Raw genomic sequence first — 24,144 nt, 5'->3', positions numbered from 1 at the left:
TTTTCAGATAGCTGCTTTGTTATAGTTTCGAAACTAAAGTGTCTTCTGAAGTTGATAAAGAACAATGAAGAGGCATCAATAAAAGTAGCCCACCCAGCAAAAATGTAAGCTATTTGTTTATTTGTTGTAACATCCTGTGTTATTGGGTTCAATGTCAGTTTTAACAGCAGATGGGGCGACGTGTCACGTGCACAAGCACTATTCAAATGCCTAAAACGGTGTGCTGATACAGTATAAGATAGATACGCCTGCTATGACATAATGAAATGACGAATGTAAATATATGCCCGATACTTTGTCCTTCATTCGTTACGCAAATTCTAACAAGATGTCGAATCCAGGATAAGGAGCGTTAGAACTCCAACAACAAGGCTGTGGTGCTGTGAGTGAAAAAAAAAAAAATTAAAAAAGAAGAGGAAACACTCCGCCCAATTCCAGCCTCCGACACTTTTCTGTGCTTTCCTGCGAAGAAACTGGAAGCGAAAGACGAATCGGAGCACGGACACTTACTCCCTTTCTTTTTCTCACACCGTGCGGTAACTGGCTATAGCCTACACAGACACCGGACGGGGACACATTGAAGGAATAGGCTATATTTTTATCTTCACTCGAAAGGACACATATATAAACCTATCAATATAAACTTCAGAAAGAATGAGTGGGAAGCTTCAAAGTTTGGACTTGCTCTGCTGCCTCTTTTTAACGGTCGCATCCCAAACTGGTAAGAGAAATATTCACACACTGAAATGTTTTTTCCACGTCGACGAAGTTTCCAAATTGCCAATGTGTAGCCAATGTTGTGTGTGTGTGTGTGTGTGTGTGTGTGTGTGTGTGTGTGTGTGTGTGTGTGTGTGTGTGTGTGTGTGTGTGTGTGTGTGTGTGTTTAATGAATGAACGTGGGTAAACATAACGTAGTTTTCCCAGTATTGACGTCACGTTTGGGAAAGCGAGACCGTGGATATCCAAGTAGAGCAAATGGAGAGAGAGGATGTTTTGGAACAGTTGACAACGAGTAGGGTAGAGTCCATAGGTTACAGGTTAAAGGCCTGGACGGTCGGTAGTCGGACCGGTGTGTCCTGGCCTTTAAGCTCATGACAGACAGACAGACAGACAGACAGACGGAGTGGAATGCAGGTGAATTATTATGCAGGTGCATTTTACTCTCTCTTGTTGTTATTAGTATGTCTATTTTTGTCCATTTTAATTTTAATGTAAGCTTTATTGGCATGATAGTAGCCAAACCCTTTTGCCACATCATCGTACTGTATAATATATAACAATGCCATAACAATAGTAACAATCAATACTAAAATAACAATAATAATAATGATAATAATATAAATAATTATGTTATGATTTCAATGGTAATCAAATTAATAGGAGATAAAATTATTCAAATCCTATAATTATCTCTCTTTCTTAATGAATTTCTTTCTTTACTTTTTTCTTTTGTTTTTTTCGTGCTTTAAACCGATCCCAGAATTCCTCCTCTACACTCCTGGGAGAGAGATAAAGGAAACATCTTAATAAGGCGATGTGGTGGTCAGGGTCAGGGTCAGGGTCAGGGTGTGAACGGCGATTACTGCAAGAAGTTCTCACAGATTTGCATGAGGCCCTGGCCTGTGTAGGCCAGGCAAAGTAAGGCATTTTGGGGCCAAAAATAGAATAAATTGTAAAATATTTTTTTTCAGCTCAGATAATTTCTATGAGGTGTCCAGAACAACATACTAAAAGTCCTAAGAAATCCTAGTTGAGGAAATATGTTTAATTCTCATCAATCCGAGATGTGTGCCAATAAGGCGAGACACCAATACATCCAAATGTCATTCCTTTACACATACTTTCAAGCAGCACTGTATGGTGCATAAAGTAGACAAAGGAGTTACTTGGTCCCACGGTGTGTGACAATCTCCTCTTTATCCATGCCATTTCAGGCTGTGATTCTATGTACATCTCGTCTATTTGGCATAGGAAAGGGAATGGCACTGAAAAAAGTAAAAAATTACACTAGCTAGGGGAGGGGTAATCTAATTCATGAGAGGCACCTGTTATACCCCTGGCAGGTAAGCCAGGCAGTTTTTCAGGTTAGAGGCCAGTCTAAAAGCAGCATTGCCATCACCCATTGGCAGTACGATGATTGGATATTGAATAAGTGTGGAGCTCATGTGCATATTCAAATTCATTTAAAAAGAAACTTGTAATACAAAAAAAGTTACTTTTCAAGTATGCTTTTACTATGTAAAGTTTTATTGTGGTAGGAGTAAAGGAAAAAATTAAGCCTATTTGGGTTTATTTTGGGCGTGTACATTTTCATTTTTTCATTTAACTTTTATTTATCCTCGAGAGACCAATTGAGGGGTGACCCTCATTTTCAATGACGTCGAGTCAAAACAAATTCAAAACAACAATACAAACAAAATATTCAATGCAAAAACATCAAATACACAACAAGTGAAGAGAAGAAAAAACAAAACGATTGAAACATTTACAGAGTGGGGAAGAGTGGCAGCAATTAAAAGGCATAAAGTACAATATAGTCTAATTAAAACAGTTACAAGTAGAGTTTGGCAGATCCAAGATAGTCTGTTTAAATTGGCCAAAGGATATGAATGTATTTAGTTTAATTTTTAGCTGTAAGTTGTTCCAGGAGTCAGGTGCACTGAAGCTAAAAGCTGTCTTTCCCAGCTCAGACCGGGCTTGTGGGACATAAAGCATAAGCATGTCAGTGGAGCGGGTCTGATAAAGCCCATCTGAAACAAGCAGCATTTCTGTTAAATAACGAGGAAGCTTCCCAGTCAAGGCTTTGTAAATAAAAACATGCCAATGTGCATCACGTCTCTCTTTAAGGGAGGGCCACCCAACCTTCTCATATAAAAGACAATGGTGTGTGTCATAAGCATCTCCTGTGATGAACCTTAAAGCAGAGTGAAAAACTGAGCCTAGGAGTTTAAGACATGAATGTGATGCATGCCGGTAGACCACATCACCGTAATCAAGGACAGACATAAAAACTGCCTCAATAATCCTTTTCCTACTGAACAACGGGAAGGTGGCTTTATTCCTATAAAAATATCCAATCTTTTGTCGCAGACGACAGACAAGATTTTTTGTGTGAAATGTAAAAGAGAGTTTTTCATCTATCCAGATGCCAAGATATTTATATTCAGTGACTCTTTCAATATGAGATCCATTATTTGTGTGAATAATAAGATCATTAAAATGTGTAGTTTTTGCTCTGGAGAAACACATATATTTGGTTTTGTCTGTATTAAGAACAAGCCTGAGGTCCACTAGACAGTCCTGCAGGGTGTTAAAAGAGCTTTGTAGGTTCTCAATAGATTGGTGCACCGAATCGGAAATGCAATACAGTACTGTGTCGTCAGCGTATAGATGGGCGTGACAGTTTTTTAGCGATGAAACAATGTTATTTATATAAATTGTGAAAAGAACTGGACCTAAAATTGAGCCCTGTGGGACACCATTTGTAACAGTTAAAAACTCAGACTGGTATCTTCCCAGTTTAACTGACTGCTGTCTATCAGAGAGATAATCCCTAAACCAGCTACATGCAGACTGATCAAAGCCAATGTCATGCAGCCTCTGTAAAAGCAAATGGTGGTCAACAGTATCAAAGGCCTTTGAAAGATCAATAAAAAGTGCTGCACAGTGCTTTTTCTTGTCTAATGCTGTAACAATGTTGTACGATTAGTGTATAGCTCATTTGCATATTAAAATTCATTTTCAAAGAAACTTGTAATACAAATTTTTTAAATTATCATGGATACTTTCATTGTGTAAAGTTTAATTTTGATAGGACTAAAGGAAAAAAATTGCCCTATTTGGATGTATTGGTGTCTCGCCTTATTGGCACACATCTCGGATTGATGAGAATTAAACATGTTTCCTCAACTAGGATTTCTTAGGACTTTTAGTATGTTGTTCTGGACACCTCATAGAAATGATCTGAGCTGAAAAAAATTATTTTACAATTTATTCTATGAAAAACGCTATTTTGCCTGGACTAGTGTGTGGAGGTGGGAATGTGGCTGAAGGCAAAGGAAAACAGAGGCAGAATGGCAGACTTTAAAACTACTAAATGTAACATACAGTGTGTTCTGAGTGTATTTAAATGCACAAACTAGAATTGACGTGGGAAAGGTTGAAAGGGCACGGATACTAAATTCATTCATCATACATAATGCGGGATATCAATGTGACCTGATAGGTCAAAGATTAGATACATATCAGGCAACTGTTAGCCAGTGGTCATTGCTTAGAGAGGACTTTAACATGGCCTGCTGTGACGTCAGGTTTGAACGCAGTTATTTTTGAGCTGTGTGGGAAAACTCACTGGCTCATGACATTGTAGATGCTTGCCAGCAGTTTTATTTTTTTGGCCTGCACACAGAGGTTGTTTTCTGCTTGCTTACACATTTGTTTTCCAGGCGAGCTGTTGATCCGGGTGAGTAAAGATGTGTTTCACTAAGGCAGACTGAGATAGTGGCGTTCACAGATCCACAGTGGGCCTTACATACACAAGGCCCACTGAACTGAAGTCCTATGTCCTCACATTTCTGTCTTTTTTGTGTCTTTTTCTCACCTTTAAGGCCAAATCTCACCCCCGCAAAATGTGTCCCTTCGGTGGATTAGTGACTTTGAACAGGAGCTGCGGTGGGATCATTCAGTGAACTGCTTTTATGAAGTGACTTCAAATACCAGCGCCGAACACAGCACTCAAATATATGTGAGTATTTGTTTTTCTTCTTTATTTTTTGTCATTATGCTATTCTATTTTATAGTCTTACATGCTTTTTCATTAAAGGATTGAGGAATGCCCTTAAGTGTCTGATATTAGGATGTTTTAGCAGTTAAAGTATTTCCAGTGAAAACAGCTGCTGTATGAACACAGTAATCTAAACCAATAATACAATTTAAAGGACTCATTGTTTATACACTATTGAGGATTATTCCTATGAAACTGACAGAAAGCACAAACATCTGCAGCGTCTGACCCTGGCTTTGCTAATATATATAAATATTTGTATTATATGTTAATAGTGTAGCCTCTGTATGTGGAGACATTTTTGATTATGCGATCTCCTAGTTAAAAGTATTAAAGAAGCCACTCGTCGATAGCAATGTTCACCAGATGTTTATCTAATAAACAAAACCATCTGCCATCTCAACAATTGACATTGCAAGATGCTATAATCAAATCAAAATCAAATCAAATCAAATCAGTTTTATTTGTATAGCCCAATATCACAAATAGACATTTGCCTCAGTAGGCTTCACATTCCATACAGTATGACACCCTCTGCCCTTGGACCCTTCTCTCGGCTGGGAAAAAAACTCCCAGGAAAAACCCTTTATATCGGGATTAAAGAATTGAGAAACATCAGGGAGAGTTGACAGAGGAAGGGATCTCTCCCCCAGGACGGACATCCTGCAATAGATGTCATATGTAGAGAAAATCACAAAGGAGTCGAATCATTGACCAGATGTGTACATGGTAATACTAAAGGAAATATGAATAGTGAATAGTGTGGATGCAGGAGGACTTCAGAAGCTGCCAGAGCAATTTCATTATTATAATGATTTAATGTGTAGGCAGCTTTTAACTATTGCAGCTGGTTGGAGTGGAGCAATTTTTAAATGTAGCCTACTGTTTGCTTGTTCAGTCTAACCTTCAGGTAACCTTATTTGAGAGTAGGTGTGAAGTCTGATCTTGAGAAATCTCCAGTTATTAGAAAGCTTTCAGATAAAGGAAGTGGAGTAAAAAGTGCAATGTTTTCTTCTGAGTCAAGATCATGGTCAATAGTCTTTACTAGAAAATTCAGCACACACAGGGAAGTGGGTCAGAAGCAGTAAGGGGAAGGCAGAGGCGGAGTCCAGGAAAAACTATATAGCGGATGTCAGAAAAAAACAAAGAGAACTTAACAATTGGCAAGTTGGAAAGCTCCACCGCAAACACAGATAGTGGAAACTATAAAAAAGAAAAGAAAAGAAATAACAATAAAAAATCCAATTTTAGGAGCTGTAGTATCTGAAGGTGAGCACGGTGGGACCTAATAACCTTGCATTTATACAATATAAGTCTCCTCTGCAGCGGCGGCTCGCCCATAGAGGGCGATAGGGCGACGCCCTCCTTCAGCCAAACCAGCAAAAAACAACAATATAATAATGATAATAATAATGATGAAAAATATTTTTTTTTTTATTTATAATCATAATTTATTATTTCAATACAGTTTGTACCTGCATCTAAGTCTGAATATCATTGTACAATCAGCGTCTGTGCTCTGTACCGTCACTCTGGGCGATTTCGGGCTGGTTGAAAATCGCCCTGAGCGCTCTCATAGACTTCAATGTAAAACTTTTTTTTTTCAAACTGCAGGCTTCACAATGCAATCTCTATGGGTTCCGGGGGTGATCGCCCTAACGTGTTGTCGTCATACGTACAGTAAACAATGAACCAATTACAGTGACTGATACAGTCACATGTCCGGTATGCTACCCAAAGCGGTCATTTTCAAGACCAACATAACTAATATCAACTCAGGCTAGACTGGCAAGCTACTTGATCATATCATTAAAAGGACTAGGTCCTTTCCAGACAAAATGTAACCATCAAGCAAGTATCTACCAAGATGGATTGGGGGATCGTATAAACGCGGATTTTCACGGGGCTCGTTTCAACGGCTAACGAGGCTAGCAGGATGCTAAGGCGCTAACACTCTGTTCTGCTGCCGCTGCATGATGATTATGGACTGTATACTGGCTTTTAATCCATCCTGATGGCAGCACAGACACCGCATGGATAACTTCGGGCGTCACCCCTATGCATCATCTCTCAGAAAAGGTAAAACAAACAATAAACATCAATCTGCATATGGACGAGCCTGCGCCGTTCAACAGCTGATCCATAGACTGTTTACTCTGACAGCTGCTGTCCGTCCGCGGCATAAACCCGCCTACCAAGTAACGGTGCTGTAGACAGCATGGACATATAAAGAAAGGTAGACAGTAGTAACGCAAACCAATGTGATGATTGCACATATGCTATGCCAGCATCCATTTTTGTTTAATCAGAACACAACTGTCAAGTCAATCAGATTATTGTGATTAATTGTAGAGCAGGTCTCTTAACTTTTAAAGGAAGCCTTATCTGAGGAGCACACTGGTAGATGACAAGTTATCTGTGATGGCCACAGCCGGATAATTAAATCATTTTAGAGCTAAAATAATTTTATTCAAGAAATTAACTAACTTAATGTCCAAAAATACTGTAAGTACAATGCTTGTCTAATGTTGCCAGAGTGGTTATGCCAGATGAACAGGAAAAACAAACAAACTGTTAAATGCAATATGACATTGCTATCTGATTTAGGTTCATTTGGGGTCATTTTACCCATCATGGCAACAATTGCCCCCCCTGAGATTATTGTCAGGAGCCGCCACTGCTCCTCTGCACACATTTATTTAAATAACAAGTACAGCACCAGAGCTAGTTTTCCTGTCCGAAATCTATGGAGTAAAATGGTCGGTCCATTTAAAAAAAATTGCCCATGTGTGTCTCTTTCTGGTAGAGCTTTACAACTGCAGTGCATTTTGACTGGTCGTGTTACATATAGCCTACAGGAAATGGCTGGTTATCTTAGTGTTTATACTTTATTATACTATCTATGGTTTATACTACTGATTGTCTGTTTAAGTTAAGTTAAGTTAAGTTATCTTTATTTGTCAGTTGTACACAAGGCACATTGAAATTCGTCTTTTCGCATATCCCCTCTCAAGTTACCACACTTCGGAGGGGGTCAGAGCGCAGGGTCAGCCGCAGTACAGCGCCCCTGGAGCAGTTTGGGGTTAAGTGTCTTGCTCAAGGACACAATGGTAGAGATGGTGGGCACCGTAGACGCAATACCAGCCTCTGCTAGTTTTACAACTAACACCCTCCTGTCCGGTGCCGGGGATCGAACCAGCGACCTCATGGTTACTGGTCGGCCACCTTTTTCCTCTAGGCCATCCTACCACTTATTTTTTCTCTGTTGTTGGTGGCTTCAGGAAGAAGTACAAAAGCCTCCCTTTCGTGATGACAGAGTGATGGAGGGAGGATCTGTGCAATGGTCCGTCAAAACTTCCTGTAATGGCCAATCGGGCCAAAGTGACCCAGTCTTCTACAATGTAATTTACCCAGGTAGGCTTGGTAACATCCTTTTTTAATGCTTATAAGTTGACAAAGATGGGCTGCATCTTCTTGGACTGCACTAATGTCTTTAAGTGTGTTAGTTCATTAAGTTGTGTGTGTGTGTGTGTGTGTGTGTGTGTGTGTGTGTGTGTGTGTGTGTGTGTGTGTGTGTGTGTGTGTGTGTGTGTGTGTGTGTCTCTTCACTCCCAGAACTGGTGAGGAACTTGAAGTGCTACATCCATTCTACCAGACAAGTTAACTGCTCGTGGGAACCAACCAGTCAAGCTCCGGATCTCCGCTTTTTCTATTGGTTTGTTTTTTTCTTGTTAGATTTATTTATTTTTGCCTTACACACACAGTGCTGTAGAAGTAAGTCTCAGAAGAATTAACTGGAACTCACTAATAGTATGCAGTGTATGTAAGTAAGCTGCATATTAACATTTACTTCCTGTCTTAAGATTCATTCTATTGTCACTCACAGCAATACGTCGAGGCCAAACAAAACCACTGTATGAGTTTCTGGCACGAGCATTCAGCATACAATCACCTTATTATATAACAACAATGAGCTGAGATAACTTCTGCAGCAAAAAAATTCAAAGTTCAGTTTATTAGCTCAATTGTAACATTTAAACAAGACTGCTCAGTCTGTGTGAATCTCAGGACAGAGAAACAAGAGCAAATGATTCACTGAGGTTTGCATTTCATTCAAAAAAAATTTAAACTGTAAACATAGTGGTGTTTTTTTATTATTATAGGCCAATGGGCCTTCTGTGATGCGATAACCAATAATTCATTAATGTTATTATTAGTCTACTTGCTTGATTTCTTTTTAAATAGCCTACAGAGACACTTGGATACACATGTGGACATTTATTTACTGCAAATCGCGGCATTTTGCACGAATATGACCATACACAAGCACACATCGCGCTTGCTAGCACTTAAAAAAATAAAAAATTATTAAATAAAAAATTATTTTTTTTGGTCAGTTGGAAATCAAGGCAGCCTGCGCCCCCCCCTGACAACTCACGGCCCCACCATTTGAGAAGCACTGCTTTAACTTCAGTCTTTTCCAGTGTTTAATGTCTATTTTTGACGGTGTCCTCTTGGCCAGGCCAGAGTAGCAGATAACTTATCTTGGGATTTGATGAATGGTGATAGTAAATAACATTTTTTCTATCTTTCCAAGGTTAGTGCACTGATAAAATAATAATTTGTTGACTCACCTTGACTCATTCTAGTCATCTTGTTGCTTCTACTGAATCACGTTTGTCATCATAAATTGTCACGTCTACTACACTCAAAGAAATTTGTTGACCTAACATATTGTTTGTTAACTCAACTTAATGTGTCAAATAATCTGAAATTAAAAGGATAATTTAGGAGAACCATAAAAGATGTTGGGTGAATTTAGATTATCATGTTTTTACAAGTACTAATCAAGTTGGCTCAGTATGACATACTTATTATTTTCAATTTACATAACAAATGTCTTGAGTTTAAATGAATTGGTTCAAAATGAAATACAATTGTTTTCCAATTTATATTACCAAGTTTACACATTTCTCCAGAACAAGTTAATTACAAAACTTCTATAAATATTAGGGGTCAACCAATTATCGGCCTGGCAGATTATCTGAGACGATATGTCGTATCTTTCTGATTTTCGGTATCTGCATTTTATTTGATAGATAACCAATAAAGCTAATTACTGTATGTGTGGTACGTTGGCGCTAACAGCTTTGTGTCTCTCCCTCTACTCCGGTTCCATTCTTGTCCCGCCTGCAACACTTTTTGAATAGCTAGGTGTCATAATACTAATAGCAAATCAACATCCTGAAGCCACTTAATGTCCCGTCCGCTATACTATGTGGTGTGGCTTGATGTCATACATGCGCATGTGTGTTAAATACAATACAGATGTCTGACTCATTTTCTGCTGTGGATAATGGATTATTATACGTTGTCATGTCTTTCTTCAGGTTAAAGTTGTCTTTACTCGGTTTACTTGTTGTGACGGCCAATGAGCATGATGACACTAGTCCAGCAGACTTAAACCCCAAATCCCTTTTTTACAGTGTGAGAGACTTCCTTAAGCGATCACCTCCATACCACCTAAAAGAGTGCTCACCGTACCATTACACGGGCGGCTTCAGGACCGGTTGTGAACTGCAGGGGAAACTCAATCAGGCCGTCTACATCTTGTTCAATGGAACGGTCAACCACAAGCTCGCCAGGAACACCTTCAAGATAAAGCTCAAAGACAATGGTGTGTAACAGGTGGACTGGCCAGGACCAAGTTTTAGTATCAAGATTGCCATATGGAGGAAACCTTTCTGTTGAAATGTGTTGCGCTTCCCCATTTAGTCTGAGAATGATAGGAGAAGTGGCTCTTTATCTTTTCTCAGAAATATGAGTATGTGTGTGTGTGTTTACCTCAGAAAAGCGAATACATTTTTAGGAAGTGAGGACATTTTGTCTGGTTCTCACTTTAGGACAGGCCTTTGAAGGGCTGTTTGAGGGTTGAGACTATGTTTTAAGGTTCAGATATGAATTAGGGTTTTGGTTAGGGTAAGTGAGTGTAAGGGTTGGGTCCAGGCATTTTGTTTAAACAGTTAGGGTGACACGCTAGAATGCAAACAAAAGCATTGTCCCCAATAGATAAATTGCTGATTTTTGGGTGACTTGATAAAGTCAGGGTTATGTTAGGCAAGTACTGGTAGAGAGTAAGTCCTCAAGAAATGAATGTTAGTCTATGTAAATCCCCAAAAAGTGTGTGTATGTGTATGAGTGTGAATGTTTGTTTGTGCTTGGGTAACCGATCTAAAATGCGATATGTACAAGTCTACGATCATGTGTATACGTGTCTTCAAATGACCTTAGTGGTTTTACAGTATTGTATGATTGTGTGTGAAAGGATTGTAGTAACTGTCTTTTTGCAATGTCTTTCTCTGATCAGTGAGACCTCCTGCTCTGAAGTGGACCGTCACTAAATCTAGGGATGAATTTCACATTAACTGGATTCCTCCTGGCATTGTACGTCAGTCTTTGTGGACTTTTGTAATTAATTACACGGCGTGTGGTGACACAAAGGTAAGCCAAGCAATAGCTCTGATCATTTGAATCTTAGATACAACTGAAGTACTACTGAACTTTTAAAACCACTTCAGTCCTATCAATGAAGTATTTTACTTTGAAAACCATCCACATGGTTTACAGTATGTAAACAAGAGTGCTATCAATTCAAGAGAGACTGTACTTATGCTTTCTTCATCATCTCACAGCTTATAACGATAGATGGAAAAAACTCAACTTCTCTGGCCGTGGCTTCTCACTGTCCGTACCGGATGTCTATTAAAGCAGAGAGGGGAGACGCCATGGAGACGCCATGGAGTGACGAGAAGCATTTTGGTACGGTCATCACTATTTTTTTGTGTCTGTTTTTTGAATTGTAACTTTGAACGTAAATCACTGTAGCTGTACACAGGGTACTCTGGACTCACCATAATGTTGTTTATGTCTTTGAGTGCAGATGCAGATGCAGATGCTAACCCGTGGGTGTATGCTGCCATTATAATCCCATTGATGTTTGCTTGCCTGGCAGCCCTGGCTTTAGTGTTTTGCAGGAAGTAAGTAACGTGTTCATCTTATTCCTCGGATCCTATTGCTTTGATGTCTTTTTGGCCATTGATATTTATTCATGTTTGCCTCTTTCTGAACAGGAATAAGGAACATCTTTTTCCCAAAGTACCAGAGCCTCGGGACTTCCTCAGTGATATTTCTGACAACAATAATAAGGTGACTGGTTCTTTTTAAAATATTAAAGGGGGAGTCAGCAATTCTGGAAAATGCTTGTTGTCAAAATCAGTATTTGTCCAAATCAGTAAGTAACTCTCACGATCCCCTACTTGTCCCTTCCGTGTGTGCGCAGTGCAAAAATCTAGTGTTAATACTCAGCCTAGGCTCTGCAAACTGGCATGTTGCTAGCTACAGTGGGCCCCTTGTGTGATGATTAAAGTGATTTTGACAAGAAGTGTACACCAGAATCACTGACTCCACCTTTTAATTCTAGGTTTAGCTGCTCATTGTCTCCTTTCCATTAATTGGGTTAGAATGCATTTTTCTTTTCTTAAATGTCCCACTGTGTTTGACTTTCTCTCACACACTAGACTTTTATCCTCTTTTCTGTTTCCTAGAGCAACATCTGCAACCTGTATTTCCCGGCAGAAGAAGAACACAACTGTAAAATCACTCTGGTGATAGATCCCCAAATCAACAACCTCTCCTCCTGACCAGGCCCTGTCTGCTGTGCAGATCACTTGAATGTTGACCAATTGAAAGTATCCCAAAAGTGGGCTGAACAGAGCAGTGTCTTGACTTTACTATCCATCTGATGAATGCTGGCTATTCTGAGGAGGATGCTTTTGTTAGAGTGACCGTACTCCGAGGTTTTCATGGATCTTGAATACCTGAAATCCTCTCACCTGTAAAAACCTTTGTCAAATGCTTGCCTAGACATTTGAACAGACGTTGAATGTTGAGTAGCAAGATGCCCCCATTGAGATAATGCAGAAGTGAAATGCACTGGAAGACATGGAACTAAAGGTCCTCATAAGGACCCTCCAAAGTGCACATAAATATTCTACAAATAATAACTTATCGCCGTGTTATCACAAACTAGCACTGCCCTTTTTTGGAAATGCATTCAATTCATTACATTATATTATTTGAGCTTGTTTATATTTACACAGTTATTCTGTCATTGCCAGCTCCACAGAGAAAAGTAGTGTGATTATTTGTTATAAAACAAACACAAGTACTTCCATTACCTTACAGGACCACATATTATATCTGAGCATTCATTTAGCTGTCCTTTTTACAGCTGGACAGCAGTTAAGGTTTACTTCTTTTTTTCTATTTCCTCGTAAACAGTCAGTATCGTCCCTGCCAAATGGACAAGAATAAATTAATGAAATAAATACATATTTTAAAGTGCTTGCAGTGGCATGGGGCTGGCATCAAAACACATGTTGAACATTAAACCACAATCGTCATCTTATGATGATTTAGCTGTTTTGGCTAATGCTGCTAATGTTCCCAGCCAAAACAGTTTAGTTTGTGGTCAGACATGCCCATCTATTCAAGTCTACACTCATTGGCCACGGCCTTGGCCACGTCCTTGACCACTATCACACCATCTCTGTTTGCAAACATGCTGAACTTTAAGATGAGAGCCTATAAATGCCACATTTTGCACTTAAGGCTAGTTTTAATGAGCTGTTTGCTTGAATAGCAAACAGCTCCGAGTTATGCATTAACTTCTCCTATGTGTTCATTTGAGTTCTGCCCTCAGAGCTGCTCTGAGATATTTGTAGAGTTAAAAAAAAGAAAAAAAAAAGTCACCTGAGGCATGTTCCATTCTATCTGTGAAGAACACACTGAAACACCGAATGTGCAATGTTTTTTAAAAAGTGGTGAGATTAAGCTTTATTGAGCTGGACCTGGGACAAATGAAGTTCCAATCTACTGCAGCTGCCGTCTCCCTATTTCTACTGTTGAGGACTGATGTGAAATGAATGGCGCACTCATTTGAAGAACACTGATATGTTACTCGCTATATCTCCATAGGCCTACAGTTTGAAACAATGTCCTAGTCAAAGCAAAGCATACAGGCTAAATGTTTTGTAATACATATTTGAGGTTTGATTTTTATATAGATGTGTCAGTGATTAATGTTTAATTTCAATAGCATATCTGTATTCAGTATTTCAGAGAATCTGACTTAAAGCAGTAGTTTGGAAGAGTGCTAATTGTTTTTCTTGCCAAGAGTGATTGCGAACATCTTGAACTATTCCTGAAGTACAATGTTGATGGTTTTTATCCATGGAAAAGCTGTTACAGATAGGCCTACACCTGGATCTCCAATTATGTGCTGCCTTTTGAAATCCTTCTCTCATATTTCTCCTCTTCCTCTGGGGGAGGATCAATTCCTAAGAATAGAGTCCCAGTAATCAAATCAAGAGGCTGATAAAGCTTGAATGTAGTTTTGTGACCAAACCTCCACCTTAAAAATAAAAAATAAAACAAGGCCTAAATGTTAAGCTTATTGACCGACGGACCAGGCTGATTGATAGTAATCACCTTGCAGAGCATCATTGGGCGAGTAGCCTACACGCTAGGCATTTCACTATAATCCAAAGCAATCTTAGGCAGATCAGAGTCTTTAAGAAGAGCAACACAATTGAAAGCAACAGTGAGTGTTCTCTCTTCAGTTGTAATAGCCTAGTAGTGAATGCTGCAAGGAACAAGTATTGCCTCAGTGAGGTTGACCAGATGAGGAAGTTTGGACATTGTTTTATGATTGCAACATGCTGCAAGTCACTCCGAGGGGATGTTGAAAGGTTAGGCCTATGCCAGTCAAACAATGGTGTCTGTTGTGTTGTTGTCTGTGGATAGGGACCTTCCAAAATGACTGGAATTACAATTTGTAAGGATGGATGGGCTGACATAGGCTACTGAGGGGAGACTGCAAGGTTTAAAGGCTGTTTGCATCTGAATTTTACTGACCCTGGTGACAAACTGTATGTTCCAAGTAACCTACTCAAGATCTGCACGGGACAAAAAAAACTAACCCATGCTGTGTCTGTGTTCTACTTGGGTGTCCTTGACATAAAAGTGCACAAAGGCAACGTGGAATAAAGCCGCAGGGTGCAGTAGGGCGCGTGGAAAGAGGTGGGTAATTGGGTATCTGATGCAATCCCGGTGTAAGCCCGCCAGTGTTCTTCCACCCACAGCGACACACCGTTCTGCCTCACTCTCCACTGAGATGAGCCACTGTCTGGGCTACATAAAACACTTGTAATGAAATGTTCTCGTCTGGCTGTTTCTACAAGACAGGCTAAAACGTAAGCACCACCCGGCACTGTCATCCATTTGTTAATTAGATTAGATTTAACATCTCTGCGAATTGGTTCGAAAGGCCTGCAAATTGTAAACTTCGTTGCTGCTGTATTGAACCTGGCCTATTTCGCTTTAGTTTCCAAATCTCCGACACATGCACTGATGAATAAAATAGGTGAAAACCGAGGATGCAACGCTCCGACAGGCACCATTTTGGCTCCGTGAAGGCAAGCCTTCAAGAGCGACCAAATGTAAAGTTAGCTTGAATAAAACAACAAACCTAGTGACTCAATTTCAAAATAAGAGCCTCAGTTGAAAGCATATGCTTCCGCGCTATGTGCAGCCACGGCGACTTTTATTTTTCCTCTCCTGAACCCCTTACTTCCTGTCATGCGTCAGCTAACTTGACTCACCTCCCACTTTCAGCGCGAGGCAACAGCGCCCTCTGGTGGCCGGTTCCCGTAATTGCCAACATGTCTGCTCAGACTGGTCCTGATGCTGCGGGGATGCGGAGAGCGATATGCGCCGTGATGAAGTATGTAAACGGGTCCAGTCCCGAGTTATCTTGGCGCAGTCTCTGTGGCGCAATGGAATAGCGCGCTGGACTTCTAATCCAGAGGCTCCGGGTTCGAGTCCCGGCAGAGATGAGTCACTCTGTGTGCCACACTGGCAGACCTGCGGTCCATTTTTACAAAAAGATTAACCGGCAAAGATGTTTTGGATGCAGAATATTACACTGAAAGAGCAAATCCTCATACCGAATGACGTGATGTGAAGTTATAATGAACGAAGTGGAACACCAACCCGACACTATTCCTCCATGCATGCTTTAAAATAATCTGCTCTCCTTTGGTAAATAAGAACATATCGGGTGTAGATTCAGTCCATATGAATTATATTTACTCACATTAGCAACTGCTCTATGTGGACACCATCATCCGAATGGAATGACATAGACTACCATGTAGCTATTTCCTTTTCATTCTCTTTTTCCTTTTACATTGCACTTCCTTTCCTACATTTCACTTTTACTGTCCTTAAAACCCTGGTAGGCCTATATCTTAATTTGATTATTGTTTATCTTTATTTTGCTTTTTGAACAAGATTGGATTTGATATCCTAACAGTTGGTTCGTGGTTAATGGACAAACCCATTCTGCATGTGATTTCGTGGCTGTAGGCCTTTAGGCTTCATTATATTTCCCAAACAACCCATGTCAAAATCAACCTATTATACTGTTAACACAAATGGCTTTTATTCGATGTACAGACTATTTACAGCACCTGCCAAAGGTTTTATAGACAATAAAGGCGATAATAATAAAAGCATTAAATTATGAAGCCTTAATAAAAAGGTGCGTGTCTCGGGTTACATTGGTGCACATCTCTCAACTGGAATGGTCGACTCTACATCTTTATCCCACCAACAACGGCGATGGTAAAACGTGCGCGTGCGCAGATCATTTGGGGATCTAGGCTATTAGCTCCAGTTGTGCTCGGGGGCACACTAAAATTCAGGGTCATCCTGGGTCGAGGACGCACGGGGGCGCTCCAGCATCAGCCTTATCTCTCATCCCTCTCAGCCGTGGCAGCAACAGCGTCACCCAGAACCTGTAGCACACACACACAGTCCTCACCTGTTCGGGCTATTTCACCGAGGTTACATCATTTCTTTGTCCCGCAAAATATGATTATATAGGAAGTTATAGTCTCTGGGAATAATTATCCTCTTTTGACTCTCTGCTGACAGCACACAGTGTCAGCTGCATGACAAGACTAGTACATATTTCACCTTAAAGCTAAGAGTGACATTATGTTTAGTATCAGTCTAATGTTACTGTAGGCGGTTTGCAATGTAGGCTACTCATGTTTGTGTGTACAATATTAACTGACCTTATGCATGCTATCTTCTGATTTATGGCATCTATACAGTAATATGTATATGATATTGTAGGTGTTGATTCTCAATTGTAAATTATTATTAGGGGGATCTATCTGTGTAGAGGTTAGTTGAGGTATCTAAAATTAATTAATTACCAAATTGCAAACTGTAGACAGCAAGAAACCAAGCAGTCCCGAGCAAATGTGTCAAAATGATGGCATCTCTAAGCTGGTTAATTGTTTTTCATTACTATTATTGTAGTCAGATAGTCATTGCCCCTTTTTTAAATTTAAAAAAAGGGGCAGTGCTGTGGTGCTGCTGACGTTAGAGAGAGAGAGAGAGAGAGAGAGAGAGAGAGAGAGAGAGAGAGAGAGAGAGAGAGAGAGAGAGAGAGAGAGGAATGCCCAGTTAATGAGAATATGACGTCAAGGCAGAGATATTACAGCAAGGACAAAACCGGAAGTGGAGAGTGGTCACGGTTGGGGGATTTTTGTTTTTAGAGGCTAAACGTCATTATTGTATTTCATTTTCATTTCAGTTTGGTTTAGCTAATAAGTAGCCTAATGGTAAGTTATCTAGGCCCATTAGCCATATGGCATTATGATTGCCAGACCAAATGTTTACAGTAGGCCGGAGCTAAACCCAATTATTGAATTATTAACTTTATTTAGCTTTTTTTGCGAATTGGCTGAACCTTTAAATCAATCAAGAATCTTTCCTTTATGTTGTCAAAAAGGTTCCGAATAGGGGCAAATTGGAGGACTCACATAAAACAATCAGATCGTAGGGTATACTTTTAGGCTACTTTAAGCACAAACCCTTGAATGTATGCAAAACTACATTAATAGATAATACATATTTTGAGATAGGCTATTTATTTTTTTAAATTCCTCAAGAGAAATCTTTTACTTGTCTATTTTAGTTTGAAGGAAATAACCGGAAGTTACTTGTATCGTCGCGCGCTTGGTTCCCCATCGTAGAGTAGAAAACAGACTGAGTGCTGGAGAGCAGAAGAGGAGAGAGGTGGGGAAAAGCAGTGAAATGGTGTAGAAGCTGCGCGAGTCCAACCCGAGTCAGGGGACAAACGAGAAGGGACGTCGCAGGAGGATTATTCTTCTTTGTCTAATTATTGTTAAAGTCAGTTAACTCCCGCTTTTTGATGCTGTCCTCACGGAGGTTTGAGCCAATAACGGACTTATTGGTCGGCTGAACCATGCAGAGGCTGCTGCTCCTGAGTTTGGTGTTGAGTTTTCAAACTGGTAAGAATGCATTTTCTCTCCCTCTCGTTTTTTTCCAGCGCATAATACACGGTGAATAATGTTGTAGGCTACTACTGTGTGAAACTACATAGGCTTAAAAGCAGACATAGCCCTCTGTCCTTCCGTTGCCATTCCCTCATAGGCGCGTGGAGAGAAAAGCAGAAAGGCATATAACATGATTTCATAGCGTTCCCCATATGAGCCGCAGTAATGGATCACCTTAGGCGTGTGTGCGCGCGGGCACGCACGTGCGGCTACGTGTGTTGCGCGCGCGTGCGACTGCGTGTCCGCACCGCAGCAATGGATAGACACACTTTTTTTCCTCTTTTTTTGTACATGAATTGTCGCGCGCCCCTGTCTGCGTGCGAACACATTGCCATCGATTGAGCGCGTGTGTGCGTGCGACCAACTTGAACGTCACTGGCCTGAATGCGCGCGCGTCACCGGCCTAAATGACCTTTTGCTTATGACAAACCGCCCGGCTCCGTTATTCAGACTGGGCCGTGGTGGTGGTGAGGCGCTGAGGACGTGACGGGAATGACAGTGATTGACCAACCGCTGCTCTACATGCCAGCAGCACTTCTTCCACACTGCTATCAGCATCTGAATGCCTTGTCAGTCAATGAGACCATTGCTACCACCAGCCCCTGTATTGAAGTTGGCTTATATACCTCCCCTATTCTGCTGTCCTGGTGTCCTACCTGTGTCCTACCTACTGACACAAAGCCCCATTTTCACGCCCCTTTCTGTTGACTTTCTCCGTGCATTTCAACAGCACCATGAGGCATGTGCAGCAGCAGCAGCAGCACCCATCATCCATGCATCTGTTCGCCCTCCATACCTGCAGGGTGCCAGGTAGGCTATTGGCTAACGATAATCACAGCTGTAGCCGAGTTGCTGGGAGACAGGAGGCTATTGGAGGGAGAGGATGAGAGTATGGTGGTTGTAATTTCTACGAGCTACCTGTTTGATGGAGGCATATCTGTATGTCGTGGCCACGTAGCACAAGCAAACTCCCCCCGCCCCCCCTTCCTATTGTCTACCTTGACAGACCGGGAGCGTGCGCGGCTGGCCAGTCGACCACTTCATCATAGGTAGGGGGGGGGGGGGGGGGTGTTGGAGGGAAGGGAAGGTATGGAGAGGATGATGTCACCATGTCTGCCAGGCTTTGTATCGCTCAGCACAGGCTCGCCGCCGTGCTCAGCATCCACCCATAGTGCACTGCTGTGGGGTCCATATAGGCAGGCACAGTACACCACAGCCCCCATATAGGAGGAAGAAGGTTACTCTTTACATCGACATATTACACGATGTATGACACAATATGGCAATCGTCGCAACACGCACGCACACACACAGACACACACAGACACAAAGACACATATACACACACACACACACACACACACATACACACACACAATGAGAAACGTACACAGCCCCTCCTTACTCAATAGAGACCGCTTGTAACTGCCACATGGTGTTGTCCTGTTTGTCCACTCATAAACCGTTGGATCCACATGACTAGCTCAACGACACATACGCTCACAGATGTGCACAAACAAGCACACACACACACACACACACACCAACACATACACACACACACACACACACACACACACACACACACACACACACACACACACACACACACACACGCACACAGCCTATTTACATGTGCGTGAAGCCATGTGTCCCATTGTCTGTTGTCGCTCTGTTAAAACTGTATAATCCATTATTACTCCATGTTGGGCTCTCAAAACACAAAGATATTTGCTTTCAAAAGGCTTTCCTGAAGACAAGATTAGCTGGCTGTAAATGGGGTCTGCGTCTTTGTTCGGCGGGATTTAAAATGATGTAATCTACGTGAGGTCTCCAACGTTGCACTCTGGATTTTTGTTGCGTTTCGGGATTGAAAACATAAGAGTGAGTAAACAAAATCCGGAGGGAGCCGGAACGAATCTCACCTCAGAAGAGATAATACTAAACGTTTTTTTTTTTTCAATTTTTTCTTTTCTTTTTGGTAGCATTTCTTTCCAGAGCACCCAGACTCTTATCTCCTCATTAGACGAGTAAAACAGAATTTCGTGGCCTGCAATTTGCATGTAATTGCATACTATTGCTAATGGTTGCGTGGTTATTAGCGGAGCAGCTAATTAAAGCTTTGGCCAATCAGAATGTTTTTTAGTTATTTAGGTTCAGTTGCAGCCAGGAGTAACTACAGCATGCCTCCACTAGCCATACCCACCACAGGAGGGATTGATTTAGTACCCTGGCCGTGTATCTTACATACCTACCTGGCAATAAGTCCCAAGCAAGCGCCACCATTAACGCAGCTGTTAAATGTTACTGCATAATCAATCGCCGCAAACACACTCCTTTAACTGTCTAATGAGGAGGAGAGCCTTGAGGTCGTACTTGCGGCACTGCACCTTATAGCCCGGTCGGCACACTCAAATGCTGACTCGGACAAAGGCTCCAGTGCAGGTGTACCATTTGTCCTTTTGTGTGGACCCAGACCAGGGGCTGCTGCTGCTGGCTGCCCGTATGCCGTGCACTCCAACTCTGAATCACACAGCTCTGAATCATAGACCTCAGACGGATTCCAATGTTGTGCTCAGCAAAGGAAAATATTCACATGCTGGAAGAGTCATACACATTCGGAGGGACTTTTACACCCAGCAAAGAAAATAGTGTCTCTCGAAAGGGATTGTTTGATCTGGAAAAAGTATTGGTTCTAGAACTGAATGTGTGGCCTTAGTGACTCAAAGTGGGATGTAAGGATTCAAATAACATTGAAACATTAGGAGAGCCCTTGTAAAGAAACTACTGTGGTACTAAAGAAAACCTGCTGATTTATATAACATTTCACGCATTCCTGCCAGGACCAATCTGTGACATTTTCATCAAAATAAATTTCAATTTTTTCCCACACTCTCTGTCACTGATTCATATACAGCGACACAAGACCCTGCTAGTACATGAAATATTTTTCCATTTGCCGGGGAAGAAAAAAAAACTCTCACGTCTTAGCGAGTGACGTGATTTACAGTATGCTCTCACAAGAAATAAAAGAACAGCGCGGTATAGCCTGAGCTAATCTCACATAGCCAGGGCTCCATCTCATTAAGCTCAGGCTCAACCTGGAGAAAGAAAATGTATGCACCCTTATGAGAACTTGTTCCTGCTCACACAAGGGCCATGAGAGATTTAACATGAGCAGTAGTAGTTACTGGGGGGGCTGAGCCACCTACAGCAGATCAAACTTGAGGGTTGCGAGGGGTTTAGGACTATTTATAGCCCAGTGAACCTTTTGTGAAAGTGTTCTGCCGTGGTTTTAAGGCTAAAGAACCCTTTTTGGTGGTGCTATAGTGAACCCTTTTTTTCTGGCTCAGAGTGGAGATCTGGATTGGCACATGTAGCGAGGCAGAAGTCTGGTTTCAATTTGGATCCCGGGCGAGCGAGATACGGCTTCCGGAGTGTCCGACCGTTCACATGCAAATAAAATAAAAATAAAAAATCCAGTTTTTTCTTCTTTTCTGTATGGGATCAGAATGAAGCCTATTTACCTAAAAGGAATCTCTAATTGACATCGGCTACTGAAATCAATCAGCGAAACACTGTTGAGCTCCATCTTGGAATGGAGTGACCGTCATGTTGTAAGGTATCCACGCCTTTTGTTCCCCATTGGGTCTCCATTCAATCAACAAATTCTTGACATTTCTGCCCAGTATGTGTGACATGTTGATTGCCTCCCCTTGTATGATATGTTGGTTTAGGGGGAGTCCTCTGGGACATACAAGTGTGTATGTCCCATAATGCTTTTTGAAGCGGTTTAAGGAGAAAGAGAAGCTTGGAGGGCTGCTTTCGGATGATCCAAGAAAAAGCTAAAAGGTACAAAATAATTTAGTCAAATGGATTCTTTAACAAACTTGTGTTTTAGTTTAGTTAATAGGCCAATAATAAAAGCAGTGGAAGAAATACACATAGCTTTAGCACAGTGACAGAATTATTTTCATAGTGGTTGTAGGTGAATCCGATCGAGAGAAAAAAAGCAAATGGACATTCCCTTCCTTTGGAGCATACTCAACAGCTACACAACTGTTTCTGGAAGTGAAGCCTGTGGATTAAAAGGCCCCATAATCTGATTGTGTTTGACAGGCCGGGGGCATCCGAGTTATAAAAAGAAGAAGGGAAAGAAAGAGAGAAAATAACATCCCCTTAAAAAGAAAATCCTTTCTTTATGCAGAGTCCCCCGAGCAAGAGAGGGACACTTTATCACATCTGACTGAATCTATTGGCCTTGTTTTGCTCAAACTGCACGGCCACATTCTGCTGTGAGGAGGACCAATTTGGGGTGTGTGGGGTGATGGCCAGGGGAGGGGGTTTACAGAGAAAAAGTTGTTTGGGTGAGAGAGGGGGGGACAAAGAGGGGGTAGTCTTGCGGGCAGGTGGGTGAAGCCCGATCGAGTGATTAGACTTTTTTTTGTGTGTGTGTTTGTTTTGGAGTTGGAAGGAGGGAGGAAAGGGGGGGGGGCGAAATTGTAGTGTTGGAGAGGAGGGTGTGCTGGGTGAAAAGAGAGAGAGAGAGAGGAGCGAGGGACTAAGGAGGAGGAGGAGGTGGTGGTGGAGGAGTGGTCGGGAGGCCAGTGGCGGAGAGAGAAAGGGACTATTACTCAGGCCTGACTGCTCCCCTCAGCGGGGACAGTGAAGCTGCTCATTCAGACAGAATATGGCTGAGGCCCCCAGTTCAAAGGCGTACGTTCGCGTTGGAAATTTAAGAGCGATCGAATTGAACCCACATCTGAGGAGCCAGCCATGCTCTTCTGCCCCGTACCCACTCAGGTTAAAGGTGAAGTCAGGGATTCTCGAAAACACACTTTTTTTTTTTTTTTTCAAAATCAGTGAATATATCCGCTACTTGCCTCTACTGTGTATGAGCTGGAAACAAATCCCAGTGTTAATACACAACCTAGGGTCTGTAAATGGGCAAGTTGCTAGCTAGGGTGGGCCCCCTTTGTTTACATACATTTTTTAACATACCAGTTTACAGAGACTAGGCTGCATATTAACAACACCTTCTATTGATATTAATCAGCGTTTGCTGTTAACTTTCTTTTTCACGTCTTTGGCTCTCTTTCTCGACATGAGCCTGATTCTTCTGCTTAACCACAGTTCATTCCTTTTTCTCTTTCTGTCCCCTTCCTGGACTTCTTTTTTTTCTTCGTATCCCCCCCCCATCCCCACCAATACCGTTACTTCTCCTTCTCTTTCCATCTACCCTTTCTCTCTCTCTCTCTCTCCCTAATAAGTTCCAGATGTGGTTCTTGCATTCCTCTGGTCGGTGGAGAGAAGAGAAAGAGGAGAAGAGAGGGGAGGGGAGGGGGTGGAGGGTGGTATGAGTGGAGTTGGGGGGGTGGGAGTGGTGGGGGAGGGGACAGGAGGGAGAAAAAGCACATGAATTAAAACATGGAGCACATGACGACGACTAGGAAGAAGAAGAGGAGCCCGTGTACTGTAACACACACAAACACATAGCTAACGTGTACTGGAAAACGTGCACACACAAGGGAGAGGGAGGGATAATGGATGTATGTGTGTGTGTGTGTGTGTGTGTGTTTAAGGGGATGGGGGAGGGGGGATGTTGGTCCTGTAACCTCAAAAGTTTTGGGACATTCTCCTCCTCCTCCTCACGCCCTCCCTCCGCAGGAATGTGGCTGACGCTTATGATGTCACTTCATCTCTCTGCTCTCCCAGTTTCTGCTCCTCTACGGGGACAGGGCCGAGAGAGAGAGAGAGAGAGAGAGAGAGAGAGATTCTGCTTGCTCCATCCATCTTCCCTGCTACGATAACAACATCAGGGTCAGCCGTCCAACTAAATCGGACACCGCAGTGCCGCGACGGACGCTA

The 24,144-nt window shown here is 41.8% G+C and overlaps 2 protein-coding genes across 3 annotated transcripts in view; both read left to right on the top strand.

Moving 5' to 3' along the window:
• The first annotated feature begins 480 nt into the window (after positions 1-480).
• On the top strand, positions 481-14,244 carry LOC307268959 (uncharacterized protein). The gene is made up of 10 exons (XM_080051771.1): positions 481-721; positions 4,608-4,744; positions 8,065-8,197; positions 8,399-8,498; positions 10,270-10,460; positions 11,151-11,284; positions 11,476-11,602; positions 11,724-11,820; positions 11,914-11,989; positions 12,388-14,244. Exons 1-10 carry the CDS (start codon positions 655-657, stop codon positions 12,481-12,483), a joined length of 1,158 nt encoding a protein of 385 aa, XP_079907897.1. The 5' UTR covers positions 481-654; the 3' UTR covers positions 12,484-14,244.
• Positions 14,245-17,987: 3,743 nt separating this feature from the next.
• The window catches only part of kirrel1a (kirre like nephrin family adhesion molecule 1a), a 31,920-nt gene continuing 25,763 nt past the window's right edge, over positions 17,988-24,144 (top strand). For both annotated transcript variants that reach the window (XM_080052567.1, XM_080052566.1), the window contains exon 1: positions 17,988-18,231. In XM_080052567.1, coding sequence (XP_079908693.1) covers positions 18,186-18,231 — 46 coding nt within the window. In that variant the 5' untranslated portion in view covers positions 17,988-18,185. The remainder of the gene's footprint in view (positions 18,232-24,144) is intronic.

Source organism: Ammodytes marinus (genome assembly GCF_949987685.1).
Source record: "Ammodytes marinus genome assembly, chromosome: 23".
Taxonomy (NCBI): domain Eukaryota; kingdom Metazoa; phylum Chordata; class Actinopteri; order Uranoscopiformes; family Ammodytidae; genus Ammodytes; species Ammodytes marinus.
This window is presented reverse-complemented; position numbering and strand designations above follow the sequence as displayed.